Here is a 14,666-nt window from a genome sequence, read left to right on the forward strand (position 1 = left end):
CTCTTCCTCTTAACTGGTTGATCAAGTGTGAAACTGTTGTCATCTACTCAAAGGATATAATTGAGCATGCAATTGAATCTATGTGCCAATTTTGTTAGCCCAAAGTTTACAGAGGCTTCGACCCACTTGGCCAGCCTATTATTAGTCAAGGCAGATTACATTTTAATGGGAAAATCATAAAATTTATTGATTAAATTTTATCTATTCTTAAATTATATATTGATTAAACTATATATGAAATTAGAATGCACTATCTTAAAACTTGCTTAATCTCGTGGTATGTTTAGATTTTCCGTGGGAAAGTTCCAAGTCATGGTTTGGGTAAAGGCTTTGTCTCTTGTATCTTTTCATAAAACATTGGTTTTAAGGTTCCAACATAATCCATTTTCCAAGCAAGTATTCCACACGGGCTGTAATGTTTTATTTCTTAGGTTTTGTAGTATTGCTCTTGAATTTGCTAGATATGTATTGTTATTTGTAAAGTCTTGGTTCTTTGATGTTGAAGGTACTTGCGCATAAAGAACGACATTCGTCATCTTCATTTTTGTACTTTCAAAATTAATAATGTTCGTACAGTATGAAAAATTCTGCAAATTAAATACGATGTAGAGAAATATATGTGTGTCAAAAACATGTTATCTTAATTTATTGGTGTTTATGCCTCAATATGTATAATAAGGACGAGAGAAAAGGTTAGAAATTAAAATTTGCTTATGTTGGCGATGTTATCTTTAAGTTAAACGTCTATATTCTTGGTGAAGTTGATTTATGAAAACAAATAATCCATCCATGACAGAATAGTTGAAGATTGCGACCAAATGATGGACTCTGATGAATATGCACCAATTGCCATTAGACACGTATGTCCTATTACTGATATAAGATGTATTTTAATTTAACATTTGGAAGTTGATGCTCTAACAACCATTTCATTGTCTTTCATTACCTGTAGTCACTTTGAAAGGGTCATTCTTCCCTTCTGTGTCTGGAATTAAGGAGATTTATGATACAAACTTTGTTTAGAAGACATTCATATCCACCTTTTTTTATGAGGTTTTCTTTCACATTTTTAGTTCAAATTAATTCTCGTTTCAGACTCAATTTAATCACTGAAATTTGCGGAACTTTAGTTATTACCACCTTTTGTTTTTTGGGTCAACAAGTTTATTACAACTTGAACCTTTTTTTTTTGTCAATATTCATTGGATTGAGAAAACAGGCCCCATGACCAACAAAAGGCCAAGGCCAGGCCCAAACAAGACAGACGTGAACCACTTGTTTGTAAGAGTATTTGTTTTTGGTCGTATGTGAGAGTAATTTTAGCTTGGTTATAATTTCGTTGACCAAAAACAAATACTTACTAATAATTTAGAATCCTCGATGACTAATAATGTTTTCTTACTCAAAATGTGAGCCAATCTTTATCTGTAATAGTAATGGACAACGGACTATCACATCTGTTGACACCCTATGGAGGAAACTTTTCAAGTTAGGGAGATGAATATGATATATTGTCCAATTGGGAGATTACACATAAATTTGATCATTTTAATTTATAAATATTTCAATAGTATTAATACTTGGTCAACATTCTTCATCTTTCCATGACATTATATCACCTATTTTTCTATCTCTTTTTATTATCTCTCTCGGTGTATATATTCAAAAGGAGTATTTATGAACTATTTTTTTATAATTTAAATAATTTAGAAATAACATGCAATTAACATTTGGTGTGTCACAAGAAAATTCTTTTAATATATACACACACACACAAATAACATTATTGTTTTTTAAATTATCGATGTAGATTCCTACCAATTCGATCAACCTTATGTAAGGATTTAGGAGTCTTTTAACTCTTCAAGCTGAAAAGAACCAAATGAGTAGGTCCGGTTTGATTAAGATAACCTTATCACGATTTAGTGGTAATGAAAGCTCTTGAAACATATCTAAATCCCAATCCAATTAAATCTTTCATCTATAATTATGCTTGCTGAAAATTAGTATAATATCCAAAAGAGAGATAATGACTCTAGGCACCTCTTTTCTTTCTTGATGTTTCGTCCAAACTCAACTTTGATAAAAGCACCTGTTTATAGCCGTGATACCCCAATTGCAGGTCAGTAATCATGGGGATACCCTTTGTCTCCCATGATGGACCCACCAGCTCTTTGTTTTTTGGAACTAAGCAAAGCATGGGGCACCTTGACATGCCATACAGTCCCTCATTAGACACTAACACCATCCACCAATCCTTGCCTAGACCAGGGTTTATACCATTACTCATATAACTATCCAACCAATTATGTTACTTAAAAAGTTTTTTATATGTATTAAAAAACGTAGAGTTAACAAGAGCTATAGAAATTCCATGGTAATAAAATATTTCTGAATTCATATATGGCTTCAAGTCTTCAACTAACCATCTGTGTGGGTTTTCTCTAACAATTTTACAATAATAATTCTAACAGTTTAAACTAGATTCTATATTTTCAAAAAGTACTCACTTCTTTAAGTTTCGATATCAACATATAAATATAAGATGAATGGTATATTATCTTCCAACATTTTCAACAATTCTCTCAATACCTTGTAAAAAATATTGAAAAACTGTTTTTAAACGTAAACAGTACAGTATTATTAAAAATTACAAAAAAAAAAGTTATTATAAATATAAATAAACATGAAAGATATAATGAAATAATATACACCCAGACACACACCAACAATATTGGAAAGCAGACATGGACATATGATGAAGGGTACGATAAATGCGGGCGATTAAAAAGACTAAAAACTAAACAGTGAAAAGCTGCTTATTGCCAGACAAAGACAGAATCAATCCACCAGACAAAGACACATTGATTAAAGTAGAGAGAGAGAGAGAGAGATTTATGTATTGCTTGTCAAGCATAGGTTGAAGAGTTGTGATGATTCATTTGGTGTGAAAATTTTGAGTGAAAAGTATTGGTTAAAGGAAGGGGGGGAAGAAAAGATTGATCCCTTATTTGATAGGAAGGAAAAGCAGGAATTTGGATGGTTGAGAATTCATAAGTCACACAATTTCTCATTTCTCCTTTTTGGGAAAGATTGAGAAGGAATCAGTGAAGCTGGTCAGAGTTGACATGTTTTTCATGCATCCATTTTAATAATAACACATATTTTCATCATACGTTTTCATCATAAAATTGAAATGCCATGCATTCTCTCTTCTTAAAATTCTATACTAAAAAAAAAGTCATATTTAGTCTTACATAGATATTGATGCTGATTACTACTAATTAGTAATTATTGTCCTATTCATGTTTGTGTGTAGTGGTGTTTTTTATTACATAAGGGGACACGAACATAAAACAATGCTCAGCCTCGCGCACTCTCTTTCTCTGACTTCGGAGTTTGGAGTGCAAGGGATTGAAAGACGCTTGTGCTGTGTAGCTTTAATAAAGTGCTTCGGCATGTCAATGTCTGTGTCACAATGTTACCTAGCTTTCTACCCAGAAAAAGGGTTCAGAGAAAACCACAGGGGAAAAGAACCAATTTTACTGCCAGGGTGCCACGTGCGCGCTCAATAAACATCCTTAATTTTCGTGAAATAAGAAATAGAGTGACCAAATCCACATCATCATTCGACTTAGTAATTATTACTGTTTTGTGTGTTAATGCAGCGCATCAGATCATGCATTATTCCTTGTTTAAATTGTTCCAACCAATGAAATGCAATTCAGATTTTTATATCCAAAATGTTAATCAATATTTTCAAGATATTAATTAAGAATTTAAATAATCAAAATATCATTAATATGTTTTTATTATAAATTTTAATTACATCAATTTTAATATTTTTATATTTCATATTAATATTTTGTAAACGAAAGAATTTATGATTCATTTATTATTAAGATTTTGTTAGCTTACATCTCCCGATGATTAAAAATAGTGAATATAAAATCATAAGCACGAAATTTGATAGACTAAAAGTTACATTTTTATTAATTTTACAAAACCTAAAATATCTAATATTTTTAAGATAATGCTTGAATTATTATTACATATGGTACAAATAAAAAATTATAGGCAAAAAAAAGAGCAAAATGAACTTAATCATGAAAGCGTCCAACTTTTCTTTTATATATTTTAAAAAGTAAATGAATTTAAATTACCTTCGCTTTCGGTAAGAAAAGATTCCTTAAATTGCAATATTCATCATTAATTAACAGTGGGTTTAACTTGAAATGTAATCAATACTTGCATTGATCCTCTGTTTTGGAAGAAAAATAAGAACCCTTTTAATATAACTTTTGAAAGGTGTGTGTTTATATATTTAACGAATTCTAAAAATTTGATAAAGGGCGCATGCACTTAAAACAGATGGAATCTCTTCAAGAACACTGTTATTGTCAGTATCCTGATTCAAGATAAAGGTCACAAGAGAACCAAGACAAATAAATAAACTAACTTGATAATATATATATATATGCTCTGAATATCAAGCATTTGATGGCAGAGCATCTAGTCTAATTATTGTGTAGCATTTTGTGGTGCTATTCTTTGCTTCTTTTTTCGGTTTATACATTACATCCAAATTTCTGAAGGCCATTTATTCGTTGATAATGTAAATTTATTACTAAATACGTGATTTGATTCAATTAATTTGAAGAAATAATAAAATATTTATTGTCGGTGACACATAATCAAGCAAAATTTAATTGATCTATTTGTTTTCCTTTCATGCTCGCATACCAAAAGAGAAATATCAAGCCAAGTCCAATTTCAGTCAATATAACCCACTTTTGATGTGGACTTAACCAACTTTTTTTATGAAACTCGCATGACTTTAGCACGAGGACAGACAAACCTTTAAGTCACGTCCATATCTAATTGTCTACTATCCATTTGTAGGCATGTGAAGATATATGTATATTCTGTGGGCAACTTTTAAATGCACTACCCAAGTAAAATAAGAGTCATTCATTTCTTTGTCAAATCTAATGCTCAAAATGGTAATCAAAAGAACTTGAAAAATTAATTAATTAGAATTATATTATGCTGTTGCGTGTATAACTACTTATTAAGAATCAATCAATCGTGCTATGAGAATTACTAATATGATTGTGATAGTCATAATCCATTCCTTACAAATATGACAAAGTTAGAACTTCGAAAGCATCGTAGCTTTGATGGACACTTACAGCTTTTAGCAACTTGAAAGAGTATATAACTCTGCAATGCAAACATATTTTGAACAGAACCCTACGTATTTATACAATACAATGTATCTTTACTATTAAAGAAAGAGCACTAATTTCGATTTTATTTCGTTGCTTTCATTTTTTCAATAAGAATAGAAAAATATTCTAACATCTTAATGTTTAGTTACTTCACACTACCTTCTTTCGTGATTCATTATCAATATATATTTTGCACACTCTTATGCAGATATCTATGATCAAGTTACATTTTTTTCATTTTTTTAATTTTAGATTTGTCGATTATGACATATGATTGCGTACGTTAACGCTTTTTATGAATAATTATTTAAGGAAAATAAAAGTGAAAAAGTGAAATTAACCCGTGCATGCCAATATTTTAATTAATATTACTTTATAAAAAGATATGACTCTAAGCATTATTAGGATTTAGGGGCCACTTATTACAGAAGTGTGTTGATTATGTATGCACGAGGCGACCCTGAAGGGCTAGCAAAGATACAACAAAGTGATACAGTTGAAAGGGAAAAAAATGTTGTAGTTCTCCAAAAGCTCTTAAAAAGTGCTAATGTTTTAGTTTATCTTTATTCAAACAATTCTTATCTCGGTGTCTGTGAATAAGCTAGGAGAAAGAAAACTAAACCTCTTCTAATTCAAGGGCCAACAAGATAAAACTTTCACATTCATGCATAAACTATTGATATTACTATTAGTATTAGTGATTTTACATCTATTTGACGTTTTACCTACGAGAGTGAAGGGTTGCTGTTGAATCCAACTCAGTAACTCGTGGGTTTGAATTCAAAACCTGCAAATTACTCTAACTCTATCCTATATATCATCATTATTTTACACTACTTAAGCAACATGTGGTCAACCAATAAATCCAAGTTGACCATATCCTAGTTTGATTTTTCCATTTATTTCCTCAAAGAATAAAGATGTGAACGTGCTTGACATAAAAAAAGATGTGTGGTGTAGTTATTATTGATCATACTTTAGCATAAGAAAAGTAGCATTTAAAGATCCTGTCGTATTCTTCTTATTTCAATAAACAAAATTTGCAAATTGTAATGTCTATTAAGCTTTATATGTGAAAATGAAATTGAAAAATGATTATTTGACACTGTAATTGTAGGCTTTCATGTGTCAAATAGGGAGAAAAGGAGAAGGATTAAAAAAATTGATAAGTAATGCAATAAAAATATGCCTTAATCAAATAATATTTTTTTTAAACATAACTATTTTTGTTCTAATTCTTTTAAGATTTTATTCAATTAAAATTTTGATATTCAACAAAAAAATATGTAATTTTAGTTTTTAATAAGAGACTAAAATCATGTCCTTTTTAATATTTTGTAGACACTAACATTGCATAAAACTTTTATAAGGATTAAATAAAAAAATGATATTTTGAAGGAACAATAAAACTTAAAAATAAGAATAAGAACATAAAAAATGAATGAAATTGATTGTTTGTTGAAACGAAATTGAACTGAGATTTGACCCCCTGAATGTATGCTGATGCAGAGAATGAATGGTCTATTTTGGGGAAGGTAAAAAACAGTGAACAGATGAAGGAAAGAGAGAATGGAGAAGCGCGTGAGATTATGAAAAAAGGGAAGAGGGATGAGACGGGAGATATGTAAAGGAGTGACTGTTATTGCAGACACTCTTTTCTCTCTCAGCAACTCATTAGGAGTCCTAACAACTAACAACAACAGTTGCTGCCAAACCAAACCCACACCACTTTTTCTCTCCTCCTCTCATTTAGTTTATTATTAAACCAGTGTTGATTTTCGAAAATTAAATTAAAAATAATATAATAAATATTGCATTGCAAATTATTTTTAATTTTAATTGTTTAAAAATAATGTTATACAAAAATTAAAAAATGGATGAATTTTTTGTTTTAAAATAATTACATATTTTAAAAATTTATCTCACGAGACTATTAAAAATCTCACAAAACTATAGTTAAGGTCATTTTAGCTAATACTTGAAAATAATTAATAGATAATTTGTTATTAAATTTATGTTAAAGCATGTGTTAGAAAGTACGATAAACATGTATATTAATAAAATATTTATATTTGTTTGTTTGATTAATATTTTAATACAGTGATTAAGATTTTTGTTAGTTATTTACATACACCTAATAAATGGTGTGTGGTGGGTGAAGTTGAGAGGTTGTATTTTTCTTAAGAATGATGAGGGATGGGAAAAAATGATGTAGAAATTGTTTAGTGAAATGAGTGAAAGGGTTTGGTTGTGTTGGTGGAGGGCCTCACCCACGAGAGAAGTGAAAGGAAAATATTAATAAAAGAAGAAAAGAAAAGAAAAGAAAAGAAAAGATAAAGCGAAGTGGAAAAGCAAAGGAGAAGAGGGTGGGGGAGTGTGGGTTCTGTTCTGTCTTCCCCTGTCCCCCCCACCCAACACATACACTCTCTCTCTAACACTTCTCCAAATCCAAAAGCCACTACTACATTGGCTTTTGTTGGCTTTTGTTTCTGTGCTTCCTATGCATTTGTCCATGTCTGCTCCCTCTTCTCAGTACCTGCAAATGGGTGTGAAAATGGAATCATACTTTGAATTCCTTGTTATTATTTGATTCACACTCTTCTCTCCTCTGTTTCACTCCTCCCCTGTTTCTGTGGTGTCCCTCCAAACATGAATTCCTTTTTCATGATTTGACCTCATTTCCATTTTGTTACAGTTCTCACTTTCTGGTTTTCCCTTTTTTCAAAACCCTCTCTCTCTCGCTTGGTCCCTCCTTTATCTTCCTTTTTTGTTTTTTTGTTTCTTTTTTTATATTCTGTTCGGTTTCCCATTTGAGTCCCACTCCACGAAACCCAAGAACAACCACACTTGGGGTGTTCATGGAAATTGATCTGAACGATGATGCTGGGACTGAGGTTGAAAAAAATGCATCTTGCAATGGGGTCTGTGAGAAAGGTGTTACTTGTGCTTGCTCTTTGTCCTCTTCAACTTCTGGTTCCTCCTCTGCACGTATGTCGTCTTCATATCTTGAGCTATGGCACGCTTGTGCTGGCCCTCAAACCTCTCTTCCAAAGAAAGGGAATGTGGTGGTGTATTTTCCACAGGGTCACTTGGAACAAGCTGCATCTTTCTCTGCCTTTACACCAATGGAGATGCCCACTTATGATCTTCAGCCACAGATCTTTTGTAGAGTTGTCAATGTTCAACTACTTGTGAGTACTCAAATTAAGTGTGAAGTGTGAACTCTCCTCTTAGATAGACTTCTATATGCTTAATTCATGTAAAGTTGCTCCCTTGTGTTGGTTCGTTCTGTTCATTTGATTTGTTTTTAATTGTTTATTTTTTCTTTTTCTTTTTTTCTCTATCAATAGGCCAATAAGGAGAATGATGAGGTTTATACTCAGGTTACTTTGCTTCCCCAGACAGAGGTTGGTTGTTATTATTCGTTTTAGTGCAGCTTTGGTTTGTTTTGCTTCCATGGAATGATGATAATTTCTTATTACTTTGAGCCATTTTCATACTTGGCTTGAAATCTTGGGTTGTGTTCAGTTAGCAGGGATGTATTTGGAGGGCAAAGAGCTTGAGGAATTGGAAGAAGATGAAGAGGGGAATGGAACAACACCTACAAAATCAACCCCTCACATGTTCTGCAAAACGCTTACTGCCTCTGACACCAGCACTCATGGGGGGTTCTCTGTTCCTCGCAGAGCAGCTGAGGACTGTTTTCCTCCTTTGGTGTGACATCATGCTCTATTTTGCACTGATAATTTCTCACAAAGTTGTTCAAGAGTTTTGAATTCATTGTTTCCCTGAGGGTGATGACTGATGAGTTCCTTTAATGTTTATTTACAGGACTATAAGCAGCAGAGACCCTCTCAAGAGCTTGTTGCCAAAGACCTGCATGGTGTGGAGTGGAAATTTCGTCATATTTACCGAGGTAATTAATAATAATAATAAAAAGCTGGCTTCATAATCATGTTTTGACTATCAATGATACAGAAAGTCCATGTGGTAATTTTTGTCAGGTCAGCCAAGGCGGCATCTGCTCACTACTGGCTGGAGTATTTTTGTTAGCCAAAAGAATCTTGTTTCTGGAGATGCTGTGCTCTTTCTAAGGTGGATGTTTGTGTGTGTGTGTGTATGTTGAACCAAGATAATTCTTTTTTCGTTGTTATTGATATGTATGCAACCAATTTTATATATGAAATTCTAGTAATTGATGCCATATTGCCATATTTAGCCAAGACTGCCAAATAAAAATATTTGGATGTCATTAATTTTGTTTTTTTATCGGAATCATAAATCATTAGTATATATTCTTTGTTGATTATTAATTTTAAGGTTCTTCTTGTCAAAGTGACTGTTAAGTACCAAATTAGCACGAGGAATCTGCAGTCTTCTCACAGAAATAGAACATATCTCTAAACCTCCTGTCATTATTTTGTTCATGAGGATCGATGATTTATGTCTTGCCAAAAATTGAAAGCATAAAAAATGAATGATAATGATATCCAAATACTTTTCTTGAAATTCTCTGTACCAGTCTGTAAGGAAGATAGGAGTCTATCCTTCTAGTTTCTTTTAGATTTCTTATTGCTCATTAATTTCTCTGTAGGGGTGAAAATGGAGAATTGAGATTGGGAATCAGAAGGGCTGCGCGACCAAAAAATGGTCTTCCTGAATCAATTGTTGGTAGCCAGAGTTGTTATCCCAATTTCCTTTCTTCTGTGGCTAATGCTATATCTGCAAAAAGCATGTTTCATGTTTTCTACAGTCCAAGGTACTACATTGCAAAATGTCTAATTGTTTAACCTTCGATAAACTCATCTATCAGTTAGTAACTGACTCTTATGGTCACAATGAAATTAAAGTGATTGTATTGTTCAAGTTCACATGGTAAGATCTGGAAAAAAGAGTGAGCACACTGTAAAAGCATTGTTTCACTTAGAAAGTGCTCAAATGATAGGCCACATGCTTATTTAATGTCTACTAGTTGTCTGTTATTCTTCTGATTTGATGCTGTGACTGTAACAGACAAAATTGGTTAAGGGCTTTGCATCCTTGTCAAGGAAGGGATTTAATGGTCAGAAATAGGCAAGTAGGGTTCATCAGCTAATATATCTATAACTATCAGGATAGTCAGCGCAGCTGTAGATAGAGCTACACCAGCTTCTGTTAAACGATTGCAGTACCATATCTGGCATTAAAGGATTTTAATTCTACCTGAAATTGTCTGGTGGAATCACATTTTAGTTGTTGGTCATGTCCATAGGATAAACCCATGAGGAATGGGCCTTGGAGACTCCTGACCATCAAGTGGGATCTGACACAGACATTTTACGTGCTAGGGAATATTATTAGCATATGAATGTAGATGCAAGCATAGTAAAGAATGAAGATTTAAACTTGAACAAAACTTAGATGTTAAGACTTTAACAGCTCACTAGTTTTGATTTTTTTGAACGGTGGGGAGGGAGAGAATGAATTCCATCTTCTTCTCACCCTTTGAAGAAATAAAATAAATATGATGTTTCCTATAAAAAGGAACTGGATAACTCTCTTCAGCTGATTTAATTTTCCTCTTGCATTATCTATCCCCTTTTTCCCTTCTTTATTGAATTGTTCATTGTTGGTTGGATACTAACATGTTTGGACATGTTCATTATATATATGAAGCTTTTCCTGTTTCTTGCTTGATAAAGGATTCTAATGTACTCATGATTGGCTTAAGAATCTAGCAATAAATTTGTAACGGGTTTATATTTGGTATGACGCAGAGCAAGTCATGCAGATTTTGTTGTGTCCTACCAAAAATATGTCAAAAGCATCAAGAATCCTGTGACCATTGGGACAAGATTCAAAATGAAATTTGAAATGGATGAATCTCCAGAAAGAAGGTCAACTACAGCATAGTTATAAATCTTTAACCATTGCCTTCCTTGAACCAATAAAAATCTTACCAAGAAATAAGACATCTTTTCCTGTCTTCAGGTGTACTAGTGGTGTAGTGACTGGAATGAGTGATATGGATCCCTACAAATGGCCTAAGTCAAAATGGAGGTGCTTGATGGTACATTTGCTATTTTCTCTTTACGTTGTATGTTTTAACCGTATTATTATTCATTTCGCATTTCTATGTTTATCTTCACCAACCTTGAGATTGAAACATATGCTTCATCAACCGAATTATATTAATGATGCATTTTCATACAAGGTTTGTTATTTATATATTTCATTTTATCATTGCTTCTGTAGTTGCAGTGAATTGATAAATCTTGAGAGTAAGGAATTTATAACTGAGATTTTTTAAGCCACTTTATTTGGAACCACTGAGAAATCTAATCCTCTATAGAATACGTGTTTGCACAATATATTGTCTTCTTCACGCATAATATACTGGTCTATTTGGGCTAAGATTTCACCTAAATTGTTTAATTGCACAACATCACATCAAGAAATCATCTTTCATCTAAGGCTGCAATCATATTCTCGCTACAAAGCTAGTGTTTTTGAATTTTAACACAGTACGCTGATAGAGCAAATTGAGATAGCTTGTTTAATATAAAGCTTGTTGTGATATCCAACAGGTCAGATGGGATGAGGATATTGAGATTAATCATCAAGATAGAGTATCTCCATGGGAGATAGATCCTTCTGTATCTCTCCCTCCCATGAGCATTCAATCCTCCCGAAGGCTGAAGAAACTGCGGCCAGGTCTGCAGGCTGCTTCACCCAGTCACCTCATCACTGGTATGAATCCTTATAATGCTGAGAAAGCCAAAATAACAAAAATCAGTAAACTTAATGCATCCTAATTATGCTCTCTTCTTTATTTATTCTTTGCCTTTTGCATGGGAGGTGTGGCAGCAGGAGGCAGTGGGTTTATGGACTTTGAGGAGTCTGTAAGATCACCCAAGGTCTTGCAAGGTCAAGAAAATACAGGTTTTATGTCACTATATTATGGATGTGACACAGTAACTAAGCAGCCAGAATTTGAGATCAGATCTCCAAGTCATCCTAATCTTCTGTCAACTGGAATGAGAAAGATTGCTGCTGCTGAGCTTATGAAGGTTCACCCTTCTAGTTATGCAGGTTTCACGGAAACTAACAGGTTTCCAAGGGTCTTGCAAGGTCAAGAAATATGCCCTTTGAGATCCCTGACAGGAAAGGTTGATTTGAACCTTGGTGCTTGGGGCAAACCCAGTGTCAGTTGCACAAATTACAACCTGCATCAGGCAACCAAACCTAACTTTCACTCTTTAGGACCAGAAGTTGTTCAAACTGCATACTTTCCTTATAGTGACATTCACAAAACTGGTCAAGGTAGCAGCATGTTGTGCTCTAAACCCACCAATTTCCAACGAGAGAATCTACCATTTCACACTCCTTCCACTCAATCAGGGATCATGAGAAATGAAGTTGGACGATCAGATGTCACAATCCCAAATGAGCAGAGGCTGCAGGACAATATTTCCAGTGCTGCTTCGTTAGGGGCAAACATGAGGATTTCAAATGAAGACAATTTCGAGGGGAAGGTAAATGCTTGTAAGCTATTTGGGTTTCCCTTATATGGGGAAACTACCACCCAAAATTTACAGAACTCTGCTAAAAGGAGTTGCACAAAGGTGAGCGATGATAGCAACAGAGTTATATTGTGATATGCCTTTTTCTCTTCCTTTGACAATTTGCCCACCCATGTAACATAACACTGAATGAAGGTTCACAAGCAAGGTAGCTTAGTTGGAAGAGCCATTGATCTCTCAAGATTGAGCAGCTACAATGACCTGCTGATCGAACTAGAGAGACTATTTAGCATGGAAGGCCTTCTAAGAGATCCTAGTAAGGGATGGAGAATCCTGTATACTGACAGTGAAAATGACATTATGGTTGTGGGGGATGACCCATGGCAGTAAGTACTCATCTTCCAAGACTCAACTTTTATTTATCCAGAACCTGCTTTGCCACCTTTTAGTCAGTTATCATTGGCCATTAGCTTCCCACACTGATTAACTGATGGGACAGAACCCCATTCATACATGTTCCATTTGTTATCCTATGTAACATCCTAGTTGATACATGCTGAAAAATGCATTTTCCCTTTTGGCTGCAGTGAGTTCTGCGATGTGGTATCCAAGATTCATATACATACACAAGAAGAAGTGGAGAAAATGACAATTGGGATGACCAATGATGATACCCAGAGTTGTTTGGAACAGGCACCGCTGATAATGGAGGCTTCGAAGTCTTCCTCCGTGGGCCAGCCAGATTCTTCTCCAACAGTGGTTAGAATCTAGTTTCTGGTTGTGTTGAAGTAATATTTTGTTGGCCCCATTTCTATGTTGTCAATGCTATTTGCAAATATGATGATCCATAACTATCTTTGAGCTAGTAAGCCCAGTCAAGGGGTAAAAAAAGCGAAACTTGAGAACTGTGCCCTCCTAAACTTGCTGAATAAGACCACATGCTGTCATGCACTATGCAATAAACCATTACCAAGTAACGTACTCTCTGAAGTAATAATGGCGGTGGTCAGATATAACTTGTATAATGAAACAATCTGGGACCAACCTTGTGCCAAAGCCACGTTTGGATTAAATTGTACGGTCAAATGCATCATGTATTTGTGCTTTCCTCAATAAAAGCATAGTTGAACTGAAGCTTGTCCTTATAAAGTAAACTTGAATAAATTTTAAAACCTACACCGCCAAATATCAGGACAACCCAAATGGACGGGGTAACCAGAAGAAAATGGAGAACAATGCACCGGACTACTAAATCAGTAACTTGATATGTTATAAAGAAAAGCTGTATTGTATAATTTACTCTCAGAACTTAAGTTGTTTGATGTGATTGATTTCATATCCAATATGCTTCCCCATGCAACAATTCCTTCTCTCTTGAAACTTGGAGCACATACAAACTTGCTAGGAAATTCAGTGTTTATGTAGAGCGAAAATAGCATGAATCATTCTTAAAATCACTCGAGTACTACATCAAAAACACTCAAAAGCTTAAACAAATAAAAACAATGATTTTTATATCCACATATGCCCTTGCAAATAAAATTATCCTGTCTAAGACGTAGAAATTTGCATTAAATTTCTTTCCAATGTAAACTAGTGCAACAAAAACATGTTGGATACATTCATACTATTTTATTAACAATTAAAAAAATCACTTTATTTTTATTTTGATTATTGTTTTTCAATTATTAGTATTCAAATTATAAAAACAATACAGCGTCAGTTTTATTATTTGATGTACAAATATTTAAAAATACAGAAGATGACCAATATAATATCCTATAACTATTAAGGATAAAACAAAATATTTCCTTATGCCAAACTCGTTGTGTTTTTTCGTTTTTCTTGAAAACCACCAAATTAGAATTGAATTCGCTGTGTTAGCTACACAAAATAATTTGGATGGCTTGTGTCGTTACTGTCATGCCAATTT

The 14,666-nt window shown here is 33.5% G+C and overlaps 1 protein-coding gene across 3 annotated transcripts; it reads left to right on the forward strand.

The window, feature by feature from the left end:
- Positions 1-7,556: 7,556 nt before the first annotated feature.
- On the forward strand, positions 7,557-13,864 carry LOC113853743 (auxin response factor 4-like). 3 transcript variants are annotated; one of them, XM_027484330.1, is made up of 12 exons: positions 7,557-8,422; positions 8,582-8,638; positions 8,760-8,945; positions 9,063-9,147; positions 9,236-9,326; positions 9,826-9,990; positions 10,988-11,107; positions 11,202-11,280; positions 11,798-11,960; positions 12,081-12,835; positions 12,929-13,119; positions 13,321-13,615. In XM_027484330.1, exons 1-12 carry the CDS (start codon positions 8,090-8,092, stop codon positions 13,502-13,504), a joined length of 2,409 nt encoding a protein of 802 aa, XP_027340131.1. In that variant the 5' UTR covers positions 7,557-8,089; the 3' UTR covers positions 13,505-13,615. The 3 variants fall into 3 exon arrangements, with proteins under 3 accessions (XP_027340131.1, XP_027340130.1, XP_027340129.1); XM_027484329.1 differs by having other exon boundaries at positions 7,560-8,422; positions 12,078-12,835; positions 13,321-13,864; XM_027484328.1 differs by having other exon boundaries at positions 7,567-8,422; positions 12,069-12,835; positions 13,321-13,860.
- The last annotated feature ends 802 nt before the right edge of the window (positions 13,865-14,666 follow it).

This window comes from Abrus precatorius, unplaced genomic scaffold (assembly GCF_003935025.1).
Source record: "Abrus precatorius isolate BTA unplaced genomic scaffold, Abrus_2018 Scaffold11, whole genome shotgun sequence".
NCBI lineage: Eukaryota > Viridiplantae > Streptophyta > Magnoliopsida > Fabales > Fabaceae > Abrus > Abrus precatorius.